Below are 22,570 nucleotides of genomic sequence, written 5' to 3' on the forward strand. Positions count from 1 at the left end.
GATTTAATACCATTACCAATTTACTGCAAGATTTTTCATCCAGCTGGCACAGGAGAATAACCTAACCTGAATCATTTATTCTATAAGAAATCATAATCACTACACAATCTGGTAAGAAGAACGTTAAAAAATTAAAAGCATTTAATCATCTTGAAAGTAAATTTGTTCTAATAGGCAAAAAGTTAAAGTATAAACAACAGTATTATATTGTAAATAGTGTAACAATGTTTACAGCCAGAAGAGAACTTGTCTTTTGACACAAAACACCTTCGCTGACTTACAGATTCCTCTGAACCAGCATTTCCCCTTTCCTTTGAAATTAAAGCCAATGTTGTTTTGGAGTCTTCTGTTTGTGATAAGGAAACCTACCTTATCTTATAGCAAATGAACTTTAGCCTGGAGATGTGGGAGGGGCTGAGAACATCACTGATTGGGAAATATCACATTTCCACACTTCCAGTTCACCTGGGGCTGTTTCCTCCAAATTTTTTCAGCAGCCTTAAGAGACTGAGCACAGGAGGGTACCAGAAGATGCTGTTCTAGGAGTGCAGAGCTTCTCTCCTCCTGAGCATGGCCTGCCAGAAAGGAAAATCCCATCTCCTGAACTGCGCCCAGCTCATGGGGATGGAATACTCACCCACCCACAACGCCTACCACCGCTGAATACCTCTGGAAACCTGCAAACACCCCTTCTGCTCTGGTAAGCTGGTGCTTCCTGTTAGAAACACTGTAGTGCACCGTGTTTAGACACACTTTTGATGACCTTAGATGTGGGGGAATTCCGTGACATACGTGCCACAGCTTGTGCTCACACAGAGAGCCCAGGCAGACCACTTAACTGAGAACATTACAGGAAAAGGCAGGGCAGGGGACTTGCCTTCCCCCTATCCAGCAGGTACCCACGAACGGAGGACAGACGCATCTGCCTTGGCAGGAGTCAAATGAGTGGCAAGAGGTAACATAGCCCAAACTCTTAATGAAGAGCCTCAGCTCCCAGCAGGTCCCAGGTTTCTGCTCCCCTTGATGCAAACGGAGCACGTGGTCAACCACCACTTGAAAAAAACAAACTCAGTGTGACAAGCAAGCTCCCAGCTAGGCCAAGCAGACCTCTCGTTTCCAAGTTTGAAGCAAAACTTACAATGAAAGCAAAGGATTTGGACAGAAAGGCCTGTAGCTGCTTTTTTTTGGTCTCGTCACAGGTACGTGTGGAGGGGAGGCAGTAAGCTCTGAGTTTCTCAACTGCTAACAGATTTGTAGCTGTAATTTCATCTGCATAAAGTTGACCGTCACACAGGTACCTTATAGAAAATCTAAAATGCATTTAAATTGAACTGAATTTTCCCAACCAGGCTATGCACAAACAAAACTTAACAGTCAAGGGAATTCATCTTCTCAGTCACCACACCCACAAGGATTCATTGGCCCTCTTCCTTTTTTTTTTTTGTTGGCTTTTTTTTTTAACTCCTCTAAACTTCTTTGACCTTTACCTACCACTCCAAGTATTCACTTTCTCTGTATTTACAGCTTTACAGTCTTCTACACTTAATAAGGGGTTTGGTAGTTCAGTGGAGAGACTTTCCAGCCACCAGATTGGGGGCTGGATGCAAAGCTGGGTACCACCTAAAACTTGGCTAAGGGAACTGCCAAGCAGTAGTTTGGTTTTAAGTGATAGTTTGCCCATCGTGCGGTCTTCTGTCTCGTCTGAGGCAAACTGTAAAATCCATGCAAACCCGCCTTACAGCATTAATGCAACAAGAATGGGATGTATACTGTTTCTAACACTGCTAATATTTGAAAATCTTGAGTAAAAAGAAGTATGAAAGCAGATGCGAAGAGAAAGAAAGAAAGAGATAGCATCACCCCTTTTTTCTCTCACACTACAGGCTCTGCGTCTTTTTTTTTTTGCCATTGTACGTGGAATTCCCCTTTAAGTCAGTGCAAGGTTTTACACTGATGAGCAGTAGGGCTTTTGTGTCTGGTTTGGGGGAAAAATAAACCAAACAAACAAAGAAGCACATATACAAGCTTCTCTGACAGAATGTCAATCAGATGTTATTCATCAACTGTGAGTTATCATATCATAGTCAAAACAGGGTAGAGAGAGGAAAGTAATTCCTTTCTATTCTGGTAGCACCTTACTTTGGTGGCTGGAATTTAAAATGCACAAATCCTAATACTAGGATTGTTGTACTAAACTTGTATTAAGACTTAGGTTTACTGTAAAAGGTCAACAGTTTCTAGCAAGGATGGATTCCACCTGCAGAGGCTGACTCGATGGCTTTTTTCAGAGCCTCCACAAAACCTGAAGGCTTTGAGAAAGAAGCAGATTTCACCCCGCTGTTGGCTAGCCCGACCCTGGCTCTACCCCACCTCCTGCCTCCGAAGCCCCCACTAGATAGTCTTCATCTTTCTCGCTCCAAAAAGGGACCAGAAAACTGGCTCCCAGCTCTTCCACCTCTCTATTAGTAAGGATTTGTTTATCCCTCCCCTCCTCTGCCATGTTGGTGCATCCAGGCACCTTACAACCTTTTGGTCTCGTTCTCTAGGCTTCAGTCTCAAAGAAATGTTCTGCAAACACTTGCTCATCTGAGCAAGGACAGAGCCCTTACTTTGCCCACAGGATACAGCTTTTAATTTCAGTGCTTAAGCTGAAGGTCAGTTCACTTGGTAAATTACTAAATGTCCAGCTACAAAGAGTTTGAACCAAAGGGGGAGATGCAATTAAAAAATAAAATTAAAAATAAAATTAAAAACACCCCCCCAAAAAAAAAATCAAAAAAGGACCTGTCTGCATGCTGAAAAATAGAGAGTGAGTTTGGCAAAAAGGAATATGCCAAGACATTCCTACATGTCAATTCTTAGTGAATGAAATTTTGGGAGGTTGCTGACACGGGAAACAAACAGAACATCAGGAATCATAACACACCAAGGAAATCTCTTTTTCATCTCGCAGAAAGTTGTTTTGCTTTAGCAGTATATATTTTAACCTCTATGTGATCATACTGGAAAAAAGCATTACTTCTCTTCATTTTTTCATTTTCTTGTTTGAAGCAAAAATAAGTAATGTACCTTTCATATTTACACCCTGCTCTCCCTAGATACGTTTAGATATTCTCAAGACAGTTATCATGCCTAATTTCTGCGAAGGGCTCAGCCCCAGCTGCCCATGCCATACATGTACGGTAGTCATGTGGCAATTGGTTCCCATTAGGTAAATCAAATTTAAATTCTACCTCAAGACAGAGCACTTCAGTCACTGGCTGCATGTGGTTAATTGACAGACTCCGGACAGAAAGTGAAAGCTATGGTAGCAACAGGTTAGTCTGGTTTTCAGTGTTTGGGGATGAGAGGAAAAATCCTTATGATTTATTGTTAAACCTCAGATAGTGGGGGTGTTTTCCCCCTGTACTATAGCTATTTGCATCTGAAAGGTATGCCAGCAGTTTTTGTAGGTTCTACATGTACAGAAATCACGAAAGGCCAAGCTGTGTTAAGTAACCGACAGAACCAGACTAAAAAATCATCGTCCTTCATTGACAAAACCCCAGACTGAGATATTTCAAAGCTCCCTAGAAGGATTTTTCATTCATTTGTAGAGGATGCATGCAAATAAATTGACTAGACTTTTTTTTTTAATTGCATTTTAGATACCTCTGGGATCTGTCTAAACTCTCCTGTACCATTTCTCAGCTTTTTAATTAATTTGGGAGAAAATATGTTTTGTCTAAGATTTTGTATGTCAACCAAAAGGATCTTGTAGTTACTCTTTTGACAAAGTGAGATTTTGCAATCTGTTTTTTCAAATCAGAAAGAGGTAGCTTTTGCATCTTAATTTGGTCAAAGAAATAGACACCACCAACTCTCATTTAGAAGATCCTGAACTCTGACGGGAGGGGTAACCAAATTACCAGTTCAATTCTTGCAGCAGCAAAAGTCAGTAGCATTGGTCGTGAAGCTCAATTAAATGGGTCATACAAAAACTAACAGCCTGAAATCCTGTTACACTTGAAGCTGACAGCAAAAATCTCACAGATTCCAGTGGGTGTATCGGTAGGCTACAACTTTGACAGAGAGACAAGCTGGAGCTTTGTAATGCACGTAGTAACCACTTTCCCAGTATGTTATCTACATGTGATCATATCCAGTCATAAATGTATTTTCATTGCGCTGTAGAGGAGGCTTCTGAACTGATTTGCAGACGGTGCTGCCAGAAGAGATGGACAAGCCACCAAGAGACTCTACAGCAGTCTTCTAATAATGCCTGCCTTTTACAGAGCCTGACCTCTTTTCACCTTGTTAAAAGCAGTAAGTAGTAAGTAATAGATCTTGTCAAAGGTTACTCTGTAGAATAACCTCTGGAGATATTAGATAGAGGTGTCCAGAGAAATACCACAAAAAGGTGCTGACAAGGAAACCAAGGGGATTATGATTAGGAAGTGTGAATAAGCTAAGGTTTCAAACATACTCAGATTTTGGTTAGAAACGCTGGAGTACAGGAAGGAAATGTTCTACATACCATCAAGCCACCAAAAAACACACTTGAAAAGACAAGTTAAAGAGCCATCACACGGAGATTAAAAGACTCCACATGATTTAATAAAAGCTGCAAGAAATGCAATTCCACACTTAACTAGAGTAAGTAAGAATTTCTTCCCCCTCAAAACCCAGTATGTCTCATGATAAAAATTGAGTTGCTCAAAGGCAAACAAAAAATCTGTACCTAAAAAATGCTAATTGTTCCTTCAGCTCCCCCTTAATCCATTTTTGAATATTCAAATTAATCTAACCTTTTATCAGAACTTCCACCAGCTAATTCCCAATAATAGGTTTCCATTAAGACATTCACATTTCCCCTAAAGAAGAAATAAATAAAAAAGACCCTAAAAACGTAAGCCAGCAACATAACCAAGAAAGACTATTTCTCCATTTACTCCAATTTCTGAATTTAACAATTATGCAATGATTTAATTAAAAAAAATTCCAAGATATTTCTGACAGTGTTCTTAGAGGACAGCCTTTACTAAATGTATTCTCAGTGAAGTTGCCGTACAAAGACTTGATTTCTTTCAGCCAATTTTTTCTGACCCCATCAGTTGATGAAGCCAATTTTGCACTGCCCTCCAGGGAAGGCAGTCATTTTCTCTGTCCCAGTCAGATCAAACCAGATCAGACCAAATCTTACAAAATATTTGGGAGATCTGGCCTCTACCCAGCCGTTCGAAGTTCTCAACCAACACAGCTTTCCAGCAGCTTGCCCCGTCTTATATGTGCAACATTATATTGTGCAGACAAGAAAGGTAAGAAACTCAAGTCCCGTAAACCAAGAAGAGACAAATAGAGAGAAACATAATGTTTGCATCAACCTGAAAGGCTTTATTCAGCACCAAAAAAAAAAAAAAATTAATCTTTGAATGATTTAGTGCCTTGTATCTTCCTTAATATAAGTCAATTTTCAAAGGAGATGTATCTCATTTTGAAAAAATGTTGAAATCAAGTATTTTGACTTTTTCGCATATTTTCCTCCCCTTTCATTTTGGCTGAAGCTAGTCACAGAATTTGATCTGTAACTGCGAACACTTTCAGGCCTCCGCGTTTTTCAGTAAACTTCTTGTGAAAGTCTTCGATGAATTTATTTTTTTTTCCCTCAAAAAAAGTCACCAGCCTGGCTGCATAGGTCAGACCAACCCCCCTCCAAAGCCACTGCTCGCAGGACGCCCACCTTAAGCCCCGGCAACTGCTACTTGATTTAACTCAGGATCGGATGGGGCTGCAGAGAAACCCTGTGGTCCAACTGCCTTCTCTGCACAACAGCAAGGAAATCCCCTCTGTGCTAAATATGGGGCTTGGCAAGAGTGAAGAGGCTCTGTCAGGACCTTGCCACTTTAGAGGCCATCTCACATGCACCATACTTGAGAGCACAAACCGCTCTAAGCCGAGTTGGTCATTAGATGGAGAAATAACCAGCATTTTAACGTGGGCACCAAAAGGATGACACTTTTTTTAGCATATATTTTGAAGATGGCTATTAGGAAGGCACTGGGTATATGAGGGAAATGCTATCCACAGAATTATAAAAGGCTAAAAAAGTACCACCTTCTGCATTTTCATTTCACTCTTTCACAACCAGCCTTTAACAAAGACCTGTTACTTCCATAGCACTCAGTATTTGCCTTTGCCTTTTTCTCCCCCAGCAATAAGCTACACAGTTTACCGCTGTGTATCATTTACTATGTACACGACTCTCTCCATACAAACCCGTTGGCCTGATTGCAGCCTTGGTTTTGCTCTTAAAATTCTGCAATGTCAGAACTAAAAAAAAAATCAGTATTTTACAAAATGCATTCTCCATACGATACCTGCCCATTTCAGGTGCTACATAGCACTAAAACCTCTGTAAACGTAGACATGGGCATTTTCCTGTCATAGAACAGTATTTTTTAAGCACTGGAGCCAAGTAAGAGATTTGCTTGAAATCTTTCCTGCGCTTTCTGAAGGCACTTGAACCGTGGTGGCTGGCAATGTTATTAGTGGGGAAAGGCATAAGGTGGCTTCCACTGCCACATTCGCACCCGCCGTGCAGCGCGTGCTCCCACACCATGCAGCGTGACCACGTGGCTCAGCAGCACTCCCAACACCGTACCTTCCCTGTTTAAAGAAGGGCGTTTCCTCGAAAGAAGAGATACAGCAAGGACCTCATCGGATGCAGCATGCCAAACCGACACTTCACTGCGAGGCACCCTCAGTACATTTAAGCTATCTGAAACCAACATAGCAAATTCAAATTTAAAAAAAAAAAAACCCCAAAAAAAACCTATTTCCATGACTAGCTTGATAAGACAGTCATCATCATATCTCTTATTGTCCTCATTATAAATTAATTTAGCATTAATTACAATGCTCAAAATATTTTTCCTAAGCTTATTCTGTCCCTAAAAACTTTCAGTCTGCTGAAAAGCATTTGGCTGACAGTGCACTGACTAAAAACTCTGAAATGAAAACTGGAAGACTGACAGCCTAGAAATAGGCTGTCCTAATATTTTGGAATACCAGCTTTTTGGCAAGAAAAATTGTATAGAATCAGACATCACGCGAGAGAGAAAATACAATACATAGCATCCTAACTGCTGCAGAGGGAGCAATGTTTTCAAAGTGTTTCCTTGTGTATCCTGCAAGCTCCACTCAATTTAGTTAATCCAGTAAAAGGTACAAGTGTAAGGCCACAGCATAGCAGTAAAATAAACTATCTGGAACCCCTAAATTTTAGGGTATTATTAAGTTGATTGATTCATCTGGGATTCACTGACTTTAACTATTTATGTTAAAAAGAATCCATCACAATTTTTCACTGAGGAACAGAAAAAAAGGGTGGGTGGCATGCACATCGTTTGAGAGCTTATTTTTCACAGCACCTATTTGACTACATGTAGCTGCATTCATTAGTCCCAAAGCTTTTTAATTTAACACTGGGGAATATAAAATCATTCTTGATAACACTAAAGATTACTTCCAATAGAATAAAACAGGAAGCTGTGTCCTTATTTTATGTAATGTAACAAAGGCCAGAAATGTTTTTCTCCAGAGCAGAATTTTTTGTACCATTAAGGTGTGTGCAGAGCATCAGCTCTTATTGTTGCTCTTCGTGTTGAAGGGCTCCTTGAAGGCTACAGGATTAGAGCACGTACTTTTTTAGCTCACTATTGAAGAGACGGAGGGTATCTCGATCTTTAACAAAGAGAGCTTTTCTCCCAAGAACTTGCTAGGAGTTGGAATTAATGAGGAATTAAGTTTCATCTCATCAGTTTTACTAAACTTTAGAGGAAAAGGACACAATGCCACTAGTCCCCGAGTGCCCTCAACGCCCATTGACTTCCATGGGGATTGAGACAGGTCCTCCTTTTAGTTGACACAGCACCTTGCAGAATTAGATCCAATCCCCTTCCCCTCCTCCTAAGAATGTATTTTTGCCACTAGCCACCTGATTTTTATTTTGCTTTGACCAGAGATGAAATTAATGTGGATGTTTTGGTGCTGACAACCTCCCTGTCAAATTATATAGTGACTTCTCATGCTAAAACTTGTTTGTTTTCACACCATCATCACTGATGATCTCAGCACAGCAGCACTCCGAGAATAATGGTTTAGTCAAACGCAAAGCCAGCAGAAGGAACATAAGACAATGTGTGCTTATATAGGGCCTACATAAATAGTGCTTTTTTAAAATGTTTGGCAATGAAATAATAGTTGTGGGTTTGTTTCATTTTTTTTTTTTTAAATTAACCTCTGGATTGTTAAGGGTCCAGAGAACCCTTCCACACCAGGGTCAGTCATAAGGCCTAAAACTTTTCGTTACATCCTCCCACAAAAGATTATATGCAGAAGTTGGCTGTTGTGTGCCATTAATAAACAACTGTGGGCCATACCCTCACTCCACGCAGTTTCCGAGAAGTCAATGGATTTACACCAATTTCAAAAGTTACAGAGCTGACCCCACATATCCTGGGTCAAATTAAGAGAATTGGAAGCAAGGGTACATGATTAGGGCTAGGGGAGGCGGGGGTTGTACACTGGACACTGTCTATTTACCACTCTTTATGACGTTTTTCTTACTCAAAATTCCCTGTTGATTGCTGTTTAAAAAAATCACAGCAGCTCAGGCAGTGACAAGATTTTTCCCAATTTCTGAAAGACTTTGTCTGCTCTCGCTTGCAGGTCAGCCTGGGAACTGTGCAGGATGCTCAAGTGGCTTGGGCCTTGCTTTCCAGTGCTGCAAACAAATACTTCAATTTATTAAAACGGCAGGGCTACACTGCCTTCCCACTTCTTTCCCCCTCCATCTCTCTCTTTTTTTTTTTCCCTTCAAAAATGAAAAAAAAAACAAACCCACTAAAATCCACAAATAAAACATAACTGAAGTCTAAGGTGTTACTCCCAATTCACAACAGTATCGTTAAGAGTGACAATGCACATCATATTTAGGAGCAGAATTAGGCCCTGCCATGTTTAACTGAAAATCGTGGTGGGCTTTTCGTCTACATCGTGCAAGCCTGAGGCCAGAGTGGTGACTGTCACAGCCAAAGAGACACAGACAGATAGATGATGGAGAGTGCAGACTGCGCACCCACACATAAAGCGCGTGAGAGGAAGGAGAGTGCACGGAAGGAATATTAATTGAGCACAAAATAACTATTCTCAATATTCCCCTGCCCCCTTAAAAAGTAGTCACAAAATGAGGAGAGCGACAAACATGTTCATCCTGGGGAAACAGCCATCCTTAACGCGACATGTCAGGCTATTACTTTAATAATGGGATTTGCACAGTGCTCAACTGATAGGCTACGTTCAGAATAGACCCCGTGAATCTAATTTTCTTCTCAATGAGTGTTACTGCAGTCGGTAACTCCACAGATTTCAATAGCGTTGCTCCAGATTTGTATCAGGGTGAGTGGAGAATTAGGCTCTACTATGATATTTTTTAAATCCACAAGAATGTAATTCTCCTTACCCAGTCATAAAACCCATGGCTCTTTTGATCCTTTCTGCTTTCATAGCAAGTTATTTAGAGGAACTTGTCTTTTAAAGATTCACATCAAAATAGTTAAATTACTGCTTTCTCTCACTTTTTGTGATAAACCAGCAATTACTCAAATTTAATCTATTTTCATGCTTGAGTCCATGTGCTGCTTTATTAGCGCTGAAGAATGAAAGAGCAGTACGGGAATTGTAGAAAGTGGTTTAGCTTTTACATCATTCATTTTTTCCCCACTGCCTTTTTAAAATACTTTTCCATTGCATAGCGAGTAAAAGAAACTTACACTGACCTTATTTAGTAACAGGTATAAGATAACCTTTAAGTGCTACACAGATACACTTAAGGATATGGAAGCGAGGAGAGAAGGAAAATTCCTCAACTTGTTTTTAACTACAGAATCTCTTCCCTCATTTTGTGCGCTCTCTCGGAAGTGATGGAAGTCTCTACAGATGTTGATCCTGATCTCTTCAACCTTAAAGAAAAATGTGCAAATGCGCCCCCCTCCCCCCATCACCAGCAAAAGGAGCTTTTTTTTTTTTTAAAAGTCACAAAAAAGGAAGTCGATGTGGTGGTTGAAATCCTCACGAACCCTTAACAGAGTTCTTCTTCCCAAAACATTCACTCAGTAATGAAGTTAAACAGTAGGTAGTAAAAGATATTCCTGAACAAAGCAATTGATTATCTTTTTCTTACTCCATTGCTCAGCTTTTAGTTTCTTCAGGTTGTATTTTACTACCATTCCAAGAAAAGAAGTTTCCTCTAAGTGAGGTATTGGCATGCCCGAATTTCTAATACAGACAGTGCTCATTTCTGGACAAGCACAATTCCAGGCTCTTTGCCATCACACACTCAGGTCACCTTTGGAGTTCCTGCTGGGCTCCTAAAAATATTTGGTGACAAACTCATTCACTGACTGACCAGAACCAAAAGCAGGCCCAGATTTAACCAACCAGCTAAAACTAAGTCGGAGTAGTACCTGCGGAGGTATGATTTACTATTCACAATTTGAAGCTCCTCACCTAGCAACTGACTATTGCTGTTGAATGTAAGTTTTTAAAAAAGTTAAGTGAGAGGTATATTTGGACTGGGAAAAATGGTAAACTAGTTGACACACGACTGAATTACTGACAGTTGGTTTGCAGCACCAACGCACAACCGAGTGACCTACTCGTATCATCATCCATATTTTGGAGCACTCCATTGCTTGCTTAGACAAAATTCTACTCTACAGGTAATTACCATACCAACTCAGCACTCCGGTACTGAAGGATTTAAAGCACAATAAAGGAAAAAATAGAGAGAGAGTGCAATATGGTAACATCCCAATTTAGTGCTTACTGTTGGAGCCGCTCCATACAACGCATCCTAAACCCAATCTCAAATTATGTTTATTGTGCTACAGAGCCCCCTGTGTTGAGCATCACATATTAACTAGCATTACTTACATTTGGCCAGGAGAAAAAAAACTCAGATGTTAAATCTAGGAACCACTGGTCCGGGTTAATTTCCCACATGAGGCAAATTAATTTCTGAGTACTCGCAAACAGCTCAGAAAAAGCTGGCTATGAACAACACTGCCTTACACGCAGTGAAAGAGTAACTGAAGGCATAAGCCCACAAAGTAAACAGGTAAAAAGGCAGCTTGTTCCTCTAAATGAGAAAAAGATCAGCCTAATTAAATACATCTATCTGTATTAAATTTAGGCAGTGTGTTCAAGGATGACCAGTTTAAGCTAAGTACATCCCTGGACAGAAAACTTCACAACACACAAACATACTGAGATTGGGACCAAGCACTTCAACTGCATCAACATGTTCACTGCATGGTGACACCCGAAGACAAGGCCCTCAGAAAGGAAAGAAATTAAGACGAGAGCAAAGAAAGCCATTTGAAAAAATACTGCAAAGGACAAAAAGGCGATAGAAATTATTTGTAGAGTGTATGTGGGGTAGAGAGCTGAGGGTGAAATCAAATGATGCTCAGATCCTGAGTTAGTAGAGGTCTCGGTACCCTAGTAAGAGTAATGAAAATATTCAGAGCCAAAGAAAAGCAGAATCGGCTCCTGATGCTGGCAAAGGTAATAGAGGATTTGTAGTATTTTCCCCTAATTAAATTCAAATTTAATTCCTCCTGCCTTCTTCTAAAGACGTTGCCCTTTTTATCACCCGCTGAGTGGAGCTCTCTCGCCAAGCGGGGCTGCACCCCACACCTTCAAATCACCTTATGTGGAAAGGTGTCATGACAGTGACGTGAGCTGTCTCAAAGGACGAGATTATTAAAACCGGACACCTAGACAAACACTGCTGATGACAATGTTTCAAGGCATTTATTTTGAAGTTGTGTGAGGGACTGACTTCTTGAACAAATTCTCAAAAAAATGTAAGGCGGAAACAAGAACCAAAAGCAAAACATCTTTTAAGCTAAGGAAATTGTCATAAGCTTTCAGTGTTTTACTTTGAAAATCCTACAGCCTTCAGCAAAATCCTTGGAAAATCTCCTCGTGTTTATAAAATAGCATTCGATATCACCATCTAGAAACCTACAAACCAGGGCAACCAACCCTTTCTAAACTCTCTAAGGGCAAATAACAGCTGCATTTCCCATGTGATGGCTAGTAAAAAAAATGCTGACTGTCAGTATTTTTAATTACAGAGTAAAATAACACCTTAATGAAAAATAATAGACGTACTATTATTTTAGTACGAAGTGTTGGGGTTGCCCCTTTAACCTGAGCCATAATAGGAGCAAACGATCGGTGCACAAACCAACAGAACAGCTCCTTGGATGTAACAAGACACAACAGCTTATCTGCTTCAACAAGTCTTTTCACCGCATCACCAAAATAATTATTTTATGTATGTTATGTTGTGCTGGTTATGTACACCTGAGACAATTTAAATCATTTCTTTGATTATACGTCTAACAAAAAAAAAAAAAGTATTTCCATAACAGCATTTTGTTTTTATGTGTCAAGTCTACAAAAGCTAGTTTCTGTACTTACTGCTGTAATATGGCTAATGTTCAAATACAGCATGATAAGATACTGTCTGAGATCATTGTTTTTTCTGTGTCAGAGAATACTACACATTAAAAATTGAAAATTAGCATAGTAATATAAGTTTTGGTAACAGGAAAAAGTGCTTTCATAGTTCTTATTCCAAACTGTTGCTTTAAATTTGCAATCAACTTCGATCATTTCTCAAGGCAGAAAAATGCAAAAGCCCTAAAAATACTTTTTTAGGGCTAGAGCTCTAAAAGCCTTAGAGCATTATCATTTGCAGAGCAGAATATATCATTTACCTAGAAATCAACTGGTTTTTTCAGGGGTTAAATAGCATGCGGCGTGGAGAGAGGGAGAGGACAAACCAGCAGAAATTGTTTTGAGATATTGCAGAGTGACAACAACCTACCAAGCTGTCTGATCAGCCCTGCTATTAGTACTCACGACTGAGACTCTCAAGGCATTTTAAATATTTCCACTAGGACTCCTAGTTATTCGTTGCAATGGGAGTTTATACACGAAAGATTAAGCCGAATAAGCTATCTTAACCATATATATCTAGCTATTAATTTCGTTAGTATGAGATAACCAAAACCAAACCAAAGCAAAAGAATCACCTGGACCTATGAAGCAGAACTGAAAGACCTGTTGCTTTATACACGTATCCGTGTTTCCAGCAACTGCGTCTACTGAGTAGAGTTTTCCTGTAACAAGTTACAAGAAAAACTATTATTTGTGGGCCTTGAGAAAAATTACCATTTTGTTCCAATAATAAATCGTATGGTTCTTAATAATAAAAAAATGTTTTAAGTAGAAACAGTTTTGCTCTTCTTTTATTGCAAAATCTTGTCCAGAAATAATTTTCGTATAATAAAGGGTTCATAGGAAAGACGGTCACTGGAATTAAAATTAAGCTTGAAAGACGGCTAATGATACATAAACACAGATATAAGTCCTCAAAGCAACAGGTTTACAGAAAATCCAGAAAGTTAACTAACGGCAGAAATGAGAGACGCAGGATGACAAAGATTAGAGGAAAAGCCTTTGATTAAATAAATTGTTTTAAAAGCAACAACAACCTTGCAAGAACTCTTCTAATATTTAAGATCCTCATGCCTTGATTAGGGGCACACAGACAGGTTCTTAAAGGGGGTCACAAGCAGACAAGTTAATAACCAAGTTTCAAATCATTCTGCAAGACTTACTGAGCTCACAGAGATTCTGCCCACACAAAGCTGAAAGGTTTAGTATGTAAAAGCTGCCTTCTGAAGGCACTGTGAGATTGCCTCTCCCTTATCAACTCCAGCGTGAACTCTAGCTCTCACTGAAAGTCTTTTACAGAAGACTCCTCTGCAGTGCACAGGATAAATGTAAGCGATTGCAGCGTATTTCAGGTTCTCAAAGTGAGAAATTGAACATCAAATTAAAAAGCACCTATTACACTTTATCTGTGACAGTCGTTCTGATAAACGGCGATTATAAATAAAATGACGTACGATCTTGCTTCTATCTTTTCTTTTAATCTATATACATGGTTTGCTTCCCTTTACATTCCCCTGGTTAAATTAGCAGAGGTAGAGTTCGATAAATTGAAGCTGAACTATTAATGGATATTTTGGTGAGGGGGAAAGGGTTCTGATTGTTCTAAAAGTGTACAGTTTTTAAAATACTGCAATTTTAACTCCGGGAAGAGTGCCATCCGATATTCAAGAGTGGCAGACAGAGCTTACTGCCTTTTTTGTATGCTATTACAAAACTTTTTGATTTTAAGCATTAGTCTGACTACTCCCAACAGCCTCCAATTACAGATGTAACAATAGGAGACTGCAGCAGTTTCTTTTTCATGCCATAAGTTCATTATTTCTCTTTCCTGTTCCACTCAAGTTTTTCATTTAAAGTTTTGAAACTTTGATGATCTCCACAGATGCAAACAAACATAAATCCCCTGTAAGCTAACGGGACAGCAGAAACATCCCCAAGTCTATGGACAGCAATAGATACCAGTTCTTCACAATCCATGCATGATAGAGAGTAATGAGAAATCCCTGGTTAGTTATCATAAAAATCGACTCCTTACCATTTTCTGTAGAGTACAGTCAGGTCCAAGTTGTTTTGTTCAACCACCACGCCGACTGTTCTTTCTTTTTAGTGACTCTTTAAAAAAAAGACACCTCACTTTGCCAGTGATAGCTGGGGGAAAAACTCCCGAGAGCTCTTAGGCTTCAGTAGTTAAGGCCATCAGAACTGTACTTCATTAGAGCAGTATGAAACAGTTCAACCAAGAGTTACATCCCAGGCTGTAGCTATTTGCCCCTCTCTCGTTCTCGCCTTCTTTCTATCACTCACCGTTTCTTTCAGTAAATGAGACTAATTTTTCCAGTAGCCTTTAACTCACTAGATTAACTGACGTGGAAAATGTGACTACAAACTCGTAGCACTGTCTAGCCTCCAGCCCAGCACAGAATCAACTTTGTTGTAAGCGTTGAAGGACACCTAGCAAGCTGCTACTTGCTAAGTTCATAACCCAGGACTACATACTCACAAAGAACAGGACTGCGCCATCTAGTTAGCTGCCAGCAGGCTCTGCTCCGCCTGTTGGGAGCGGATGCCTCGGGATGTAGGGCTTTAGCACTTGGGAATGTTCAGTTTCTTAAAGATTCAATTGGGTTTTTTTAAATAAAATATCGCTACTGAGATAATCCACATCTAGTGGATATGGGAAAATTTAGGCTATAATAGCGCAGCGAACTTCTACATCTATCTTTGATTTACAAGATAAAAGCAACTTTTAAATTAAGGAGCCTTTCTGCTAATAGAGCTTATTATGCCAGAGACAGGAATGATTTTCCTAGAAAGTTGTCCCTGTGTGCATGCCTATTATCTTTGCTTTCCCCCTTCCACTAATGAGCATTTATCTAAAGAGCCTGTTAATCCTCTGATGTGTGCTTCTGGTCAGAGGTAACAGTTTGAATAAAACCACTAATCACTTATCACTAATCACTGATCATTAATCACGCTTTTCCCTAGTGCTTTGCGACCTGTACAGCTCCCCTTAGGATTAAGGAGTCACAAATAAGGATTTTAGCCATTTTTATAAAGAATTTCAAGCTTTTGATACCAACAACCCCATTCACCACATAAAAGTTACAAAATACCGAGCGGGGACTTTCAACACTGTACACTTTTCTACTGAAAATAAACCATACCCTTAGGAAAGCGTACCTCCTTCAGCAAAATCCCCCCAAATTATGCTACATTTTTGCATTCGGCTCTCACCTTTCACCTCTCAATTCTCTTTCAGTCCGGTTTCTGGACTATTTCTGCATCACAGTTTCTTACAAGAAAGTTTTCCTTCACCACTGTTACTTGACGCACTGCTGCTTGTCCGAATGGCCAGACAAGGAGAGGCTGGTGCAAGCCAGCGGGTGAGTATCTCTCGGAAAACTGCACGGTCTCAAGGAAAGCCCAAGCAAGATGCTTCGCAGTAATTATTATGCTTCCGTTCAAGCTTTAATTTCATCTAGCTAAGCGCTGTTTCTTACTGTTAATATATGGAAATCTTCTAATCTTGCTGCTTAAGATACTCCTAATATCGTTCTGGATTTAAAAAAAAAAAAACACAACCATATGGACATTTCATTTTCCTTTATTCCTACCCCCATCTTTGAACGACCTCTCTCTTTCCGATTGTAAAGCTTATATTAAGCCCTGGAGATGAAGGATCACTCACCATGCTTGGACATAAATAATAGAGGAGGCAGAGTTTAGCAAGTATTCCCCTTACACTCCTGAAGCTCTTAGCGTCCTGAAAACTTCGCTGGGGAGAGAGAGACCCCTGTAAGAGAGGACAGTGGCGGGGGGGGCGCGGAGCTGGGGAGGGGGGTCGATGAGCGGGTCAGCGGGGCTGGAAAGGGACAGCGGGGCTGCAGAGCGGGGACCTTGTCAGCACTCCCCCCCCGCCCCGGACCCGACGGCATCAGAAGCCGAGCATCAGCCCCGCACCGGCCCGCAGCATGACGTAAGGGCCGGGAGCAGCCCGGCACCCGGGGTGTCTCACGGGGGAAGGCGGCCGCGCACCGCGCACCGCCCCGCGCACCGCCCCGCGGCCGCCGCCGGCGGGTCCCGGCTCGGTGGGGCGCCCCGGCACCGCCGCGAAACTTGTCCAGAAGTTTAGGGTCGGCAGGGAGAGGGGGCGGCGGGGCAGCGCGCCGCCGAGCTGTCACTGCCGGGTGCCGCCGCGGCAGGCAGAGGCGAGGAGGCGTCCAGCCCGCCGCGGGGCGCGGGGAGACCGCGGCCCCTCCGCCGGGAGCTGCCCGCCTCGCTCGGGGCAGCGCGGAGCGGGGTGCTGCCTGCGCCCCGCGGCAGCCGCCCCATCCCATCCCATCCCATCCCATCCCATCCCATCCCATCCCATGCCATCCCATCCCATCCCGGGAAGCGGCGCGCAGAGACTTCCCAAACTCCCCGAGGTGCGGGCGGGGAGCCCGGCTGCCCCGCGGCTCGGCGGCCGTGCGCCCCCGGCCCCCCGCCGCCCTGCTCTGCCCGACCCTCCGCGGGGCGCGGGGATCGCTCACGCCCCCTCTCCCCGCGCCGCCTCGGCGGGGCACCGCGGGGACGGGGGGCGGCGGGATCCCCGCGCCCGGCAGCGGCAGCGGCGCGGCAGGGACTGGCGCTCCCGCCTCCGGAGCAGATGCGGTGGCGGAGGGAAGAGCCCCCGCGGCCGCAGGCTGCCCCTGCCCCAGCCGCTCACCCCGGCGCTGCTGCCCCGCTCCGCGCCGAGCCGTGCCGTGCCGCGCCGTGCGGCGGAGCGCGGGGTGCGCTGCGCGCCGCGCCGGGCGCCTTCCCGGGGCAGCCCCGTATTTTTAGGAACTTACCGCCCGGCGCGGCGCGGCGGGGACGGGACCGGCAGCGCGGCCGGAGGAACCACGTTGGACTGAGGGACGGTTACAATACGTTCTATTTAGAGAAGCATTACATCACCCTCCGTGACGTCACGTGGGATTCCTGAACTTCTAAATCATTGCGGTCCGTGCCGGGCGGGCGGGCGGGCGGGGGGGGTGAAGGGGGGGGGGGGGGGGGGCGGCCGGGCGCGCGGGGCGGGGGCGGGGCCTCGGTCGGCCCCTCCTCCGCCGGCGCGGAGCGGGAGGCGGAGCGGGGGTGAGTCAGCCTGGAAACAATGTCCCGCCCCCCGCGCCGGGGTCCGGCAGCGCCCGGGCGGGGGTCGTCCCACGGCGGGAGGGGACGCTCAGGGACCGGGGACTCGGGAACGGGGGCCCGGACTCCGGGACCCGGGAACGTGCAGCCCGGGAGAGGGCTCCGGGACTTGGCTGTGTGTCCGCCCGGGCGGGGATGGGGTTTTGCGGGGGCTGCCAGCCCCCTCTCCCTCCCCCGGGCCAGCAGCTTGGCAAGGCGCAGCGGGGCGCTGCTGGCGGCCGGGGGGAGCCGGTCCTCCGGCCGTGACGGGGGGCTGCCCCCGCTGCCCGGCAGGCGCGGGGCCTCCGCCGAGCGGCAGCCGCAGGGGAGGCCCGCGCTCAACTGGGACTCGGTCCTGCAGCCCCAAACTCTTTGGTTTTGGGGTTTTTTTTTACCCAGAAAATGGCTAATAAATAACGCAATGTCCGAGAAGGGGGAAAAACCTCCGTCCCGAGCTGCAGCCCTGCGAGGGTGCGCCTCCGCCTGCTCAGGTGTGCCCGGTCCACGCGTGTCCACCTGCTCAGGGGTGCCCGGTCCACGCGTGTCCTCCTGGCAGGGCAAGGGTGCCGGGGCGGGCCCAGAGGCGCTGTGACAGCACAGTGATAAAGAGTCTTCATGATATAATGGGGTATTTCACTGCTTTTTAAACGCTTAACATTCAGCATCTAGTTGGCAGCGTGTCTGTGTCATTGTCTGGGACGATGACCGGTGACAGTTTATTATTCCACCCTGTAACTACTTCAGTGACTCCTTTCCTGGGTTTTCTTGTATTAAGAATGCTTCCTCACTCTCAGCCTAATGCTCCTCAGCAGTGCTTCTAGCACCTGGGTCTGGAGGTTCCTTTAGCACCTAACCACACTGTAGTTATCCAAGAGGTATTCTTACTTCTTATCAAAGATACATGTGATAATCAACTGGATTTAGCTGCTGATTCAGGAAGTATGACTTAATTTTGATGCAGTGTTTTAGCACGTAAGCCTGGGATGACTCGTGAGGAAACCTCAGTGTTTCGAGGCAGGGTATTAGAATCTGCAACATACTGCTTGGTTTGGTTTTTGTCTGATACTCAGTTAACACAGGAGAGAGTAATATAACATGTACTGCCAGAATCAGGAACGACTTTACAAATGGCAATAATACAGCACTTTACTCCCAATAATACCATTCTTTCACGGGCTTATATTAGGCTATCTAATAGTCGTCCTTGGCTTTTAACAATTCAGTGGCACTTTATGCAGGATTTAAAGCAGATAGAAGCGGATCCTATCAGTGACTGATTATAGGTTTTGAACTCATTAACTACTGAGGATAAGACTCAATGATGCTGTCACTGTAAGCCTTCGTTTTGTCAGGTATTATCCTTGGAAATTGCATACCAAGTGCAAAGTGCCTTACCTCTAAACGTCCTGAAATTATAAAATACAGAGATGACTAAACTAATAATTGCAGTTACTTCTGTCACACAGGAAGGGTTTTAATGTACAGAAACACTGCAGTTTTTTAAGGCCATGACAAAAAGATTTAAGTGCGGGAAGCAGCTCTGCATCTCTCATTGAGATTTCATCACACAATTTATGTACTCACACTTCTTACAGATGCACAGCCGGGACTGTGGCTGATCGATGGGTTTTCCTGGGGTAGGCGCAGTGCGTTTTTTCTCCAGGTTTCTCAATGAGACCAAACTGGAATTGGCAATGGAGAATTCAGATGCCAGTCAAGGATAACAGGGCCCAAATCCCCCAGGTACCTGTGTAGTAAGAATCAGTTATGGCAAATTTGACACAGATAGAAGCAAACAAAATGCTAGGTGAAGTATTAGCCATAGTTTTATGTTATCAGTGTAGTGGTGATGCTTTCTTATGAATGATATTGTAGACCCTGCGTGACTTGTACACAGATTATAGTGAGTAAATAACTGGGCCCACTTTGGGTGTGCATTGTGCTTTAATTGAATAAATTCTGATTAAAGTTCCTGACTTGAATATTCTGCATGTCCTTCTGCCCTGTGCAGAGTGTCGTGCAAAAAGACATCCTAAAAGCAAGACCGACGCATTAGTCAGATCAGGAACTTTACGTGCCACGTACTTATTTGGACAGATCTCTACCACTTGAAGAGCTGGGCAGCTTGCAGCAGCAGTTTGTGTCTGTCTGCCACTGGGAGGGTGGTGACAAATGCTTTGATAGGTGGTTACGTTGGTTTTTGCTGACTGCAGAGCAAAGAGATTCTGGATTCCTGAAATGAGTCTCAAGTCCCGAGGGAAGACTCTCGACTCTTGAAATGAGCTGTAGTGCTGGCGGGGAATGAGTACAGAATAAAGTCAACGGTTCCTCTCGGGTTTAAATCTGCTGCAGTATGTGTCACATATCGTTGCTTTGCCCCATGCCCAACTTCTGCTTCACTTGTCACCTTCAGCTCCTGTTGCTCTCCTCCCTCTTCCAGCTCTTTCCTTGCCTATTTCTGCTTTCCTCTTGCCTGTTACCAACCTTCTCTCCATCCCCAGGCAACTACACTGATCTCTGAATGGGGATCTGAAAAGGAGCACTGAGAGATGCAGCTTTGTTTTGTTCTACATTCACTTCAGCGCCTGGCTGCTGAGCAGTTCACAGAGGAGAAAATGTGTCGATCCTCCAGCCTGAGGACACCGACCAGAGAAGGGACATTGCTGAGTTCTTTCTTGATGTAAACTGCGGGGTGATGATAGGACAAGAGGAACTCCCCTGCCTGCAAAGTTGCTGCTTTCCAGCTGAGCTGATGTCTGCTTGTGTGTTGTCACTGTGAAGAACAACTCTTTAATATGAACTCCTATAAAGGTGGTTTAGATTAGCATATTCTACTCAGCAAATGAGGAATGTACGCAGAGTCAGTTACCACAGCTCAGCTGACAAGCCGTAACTTGAGAATGTGCTCTATACTGGGGACAGATTTGGGCAAATCATAGAGGCTAATCAAAGGCACCTCCTGTGACAGCAAGATGATCATTCTTCAGAACTTCAAGTTCCTGCTCCAGAAGCACTAGATGTTCCCAGCAAAAAAAGCCTTGAAGCCTTGTGAGATTTGGGATAATGGTAGGCAAGGAAACTTACCTTTCCTGGAATATTGTTTCTGGAATGATTGAATTTTGGAAGCAGCTTTCCAAAATACTCCTGCCTAGGGCAGGCACCTGGCATGGAAAACTCCATCCCGAATGGTTCAAAACTTGGCAACATTTGTAAGTGATTGAAGAAATTTACAACGAAAAGTACTGAGCAATCAACTCCATGAGGCACTACCTGTTTTATCTGTAATGTTGTTTCATAACTAATTTAAAGGTAGAAAGTCATATGCTGCTTTTCTATTTTTATACTCAGGCTTTTATAAAGCTGCTTTCTTCTGACGGCAAAATCCCTACTTAAATACTTTTCTGTTTTATATGTTCCAATAAATGTTTTCCAGATAGGTCTTTGTCATTTTTATTCTTTAACTATAAAACCCCAAAAGAACATACTCTTTACAGCAGTAGCTTAATTGGTGTGAAAACTACTCAGACTTTTGCAGTGAGATGAATTAGAATGACATTTTGTTTGATTGATAGTAAATGACAGCAGTGCTGTTTCAGCAAACACCTAAAATCTTTGTCATATCATTAAAATCATTGCGAAGTAAAGATATTAAAATAATTATAGGAGTTTTGTATGTCAAATATCAGTCTCAGTAAGACACTATTGCTGTCACATAAAATTAATATTTACTGCTGGCACAGTTGAATATTTTACATACCCGTTCTTCCTATAACATCATTAACCACATGTTTAACTAAGCTGCTGCCAGCGTTGAGTGTTACTCTCAGCTTTGGCACTTGCAATTATCTTGTTACAAGTACTTTTCAGCAATATCTTTTAGACTAATCGAACAGTAATTTATTCACCTCCGTACATGCTACTAAACACTTCAGATCTCCACATCTTTCATGTGAAACTACCTGCAAAAAGTAAAAAAAACCTCACTCAGCACTCTTCTCTTTAGTAGAGATCTATACTAGTGAAACCTTAGAAATAAAATGGTAAGGGGAAAAATTGATTTCTAGATCTTAACATACGCTTTAATCCATGATTATAGTGAAATGCATTTTAAAAGAGGGTACAAATTATGCTACTTAATGTATATTAATCCTAGTAATATCCTGAACAAATGCAAATCTGGTGTTTTTATGCAACATTTGATTCCTTAATTATTACATCTCTGTTCAGATCTCATCTCTACTTATTTTAGTAACGGACTGAAAGGGATACGAGCAAAGGGAACCAAGTACTCTCTATGGTTTCAGGGGCTCACCAGGAAGTACCCGATTAGTTTTAAAGCTGAGACAGAAATTGGAGAATAAATGGAGTTAACCAGAAGTTAAGTAGTATACAACATTTAAAAAAAACCCTTCTATTAGCTGAAATTTAAATGGTAAGCAATATTCCTGTTCAACCATGTCATTTCTCCGGTGGGCTGGGGAGGAAAGGAAGTGTGATACATCACAGGGATGTGAAACAGTCCTGTGGGATACCACGCAAGTCATATCTGCGTTTCTCTGTTCTAAGTACATCTCCTCACCCATTCATCTGATGGTCCCACCTTTACTTAATTACATCCCTCTGTCTTAAGCATGTGACATAAAATAAAGGGAGCCAGATCTCAGTAGGAGCTCTTGCAATGCAAAAAATTGCTTTGCAAGAGAAGGCTAATGGGCCCTGTTTCCTCTTCATACAGCTATAGTATGGATTTACATGGGAGCATATTTGGTCCCTTAATAGTATTAATTGCCGCAGTTCTATGTTTTCTGGAAATAAAGATGCCTAGTAATACCTCCTGGTTTTTACA

General features: G+C 43.0%; 1 protein-coding gene across 2 annotated transcripts in view; it reads right to left on the minus strand.

The window, feature by feature from the left end:
- CREB5 (cAMP responsive element binding protein 5) overlaps positions 1-17,460 on the minus strand; it is a 258,710-nt gene extending 241,250 nt beyond the window's left edge. The window contains exons 1-2 of one of the 2 annotated variants that reach the window (XM_076331268.1): positions 17,406-17,460; positions 16,262-16,348 (exon numbers count right to left, since the gene is read on the minus strand). In XM_076331268.1, coding sequence (XP_076187383.1) covers positions 16,262-16,264 — 3 coding nt within the window. In that variant the 5' untranslated portion in view covers positions 16,265-16,348; positions 17,406-17,460. The remainder of the gene's footprint in view (positions 1-16,261; positions 16,349-17,405) is intronic. The other variant, XM_076331269.1, reaches the window with a different exon arrangement.
- Between the last annotated feature and the right edge of the window lie 5,110 nt (positions 17,461-22,570).

The sequence above is a fragment of the Aptenodytes patagonicus genome, chromosome 2 (assembly GCF_965638725.1).
Source record: "Aptenodytes patagonicus chromosome 2, bAptPat1.pri.cur, whole genome shotgun sequence".
Classification (NCBI taxonomy): domain Eukaryota; kingdom Metazoa; phylum Chordata; class Aves; order Sphenisciformes; family Spheniscidae; genus Aptenodytes; species Aptenodytes patagonicus.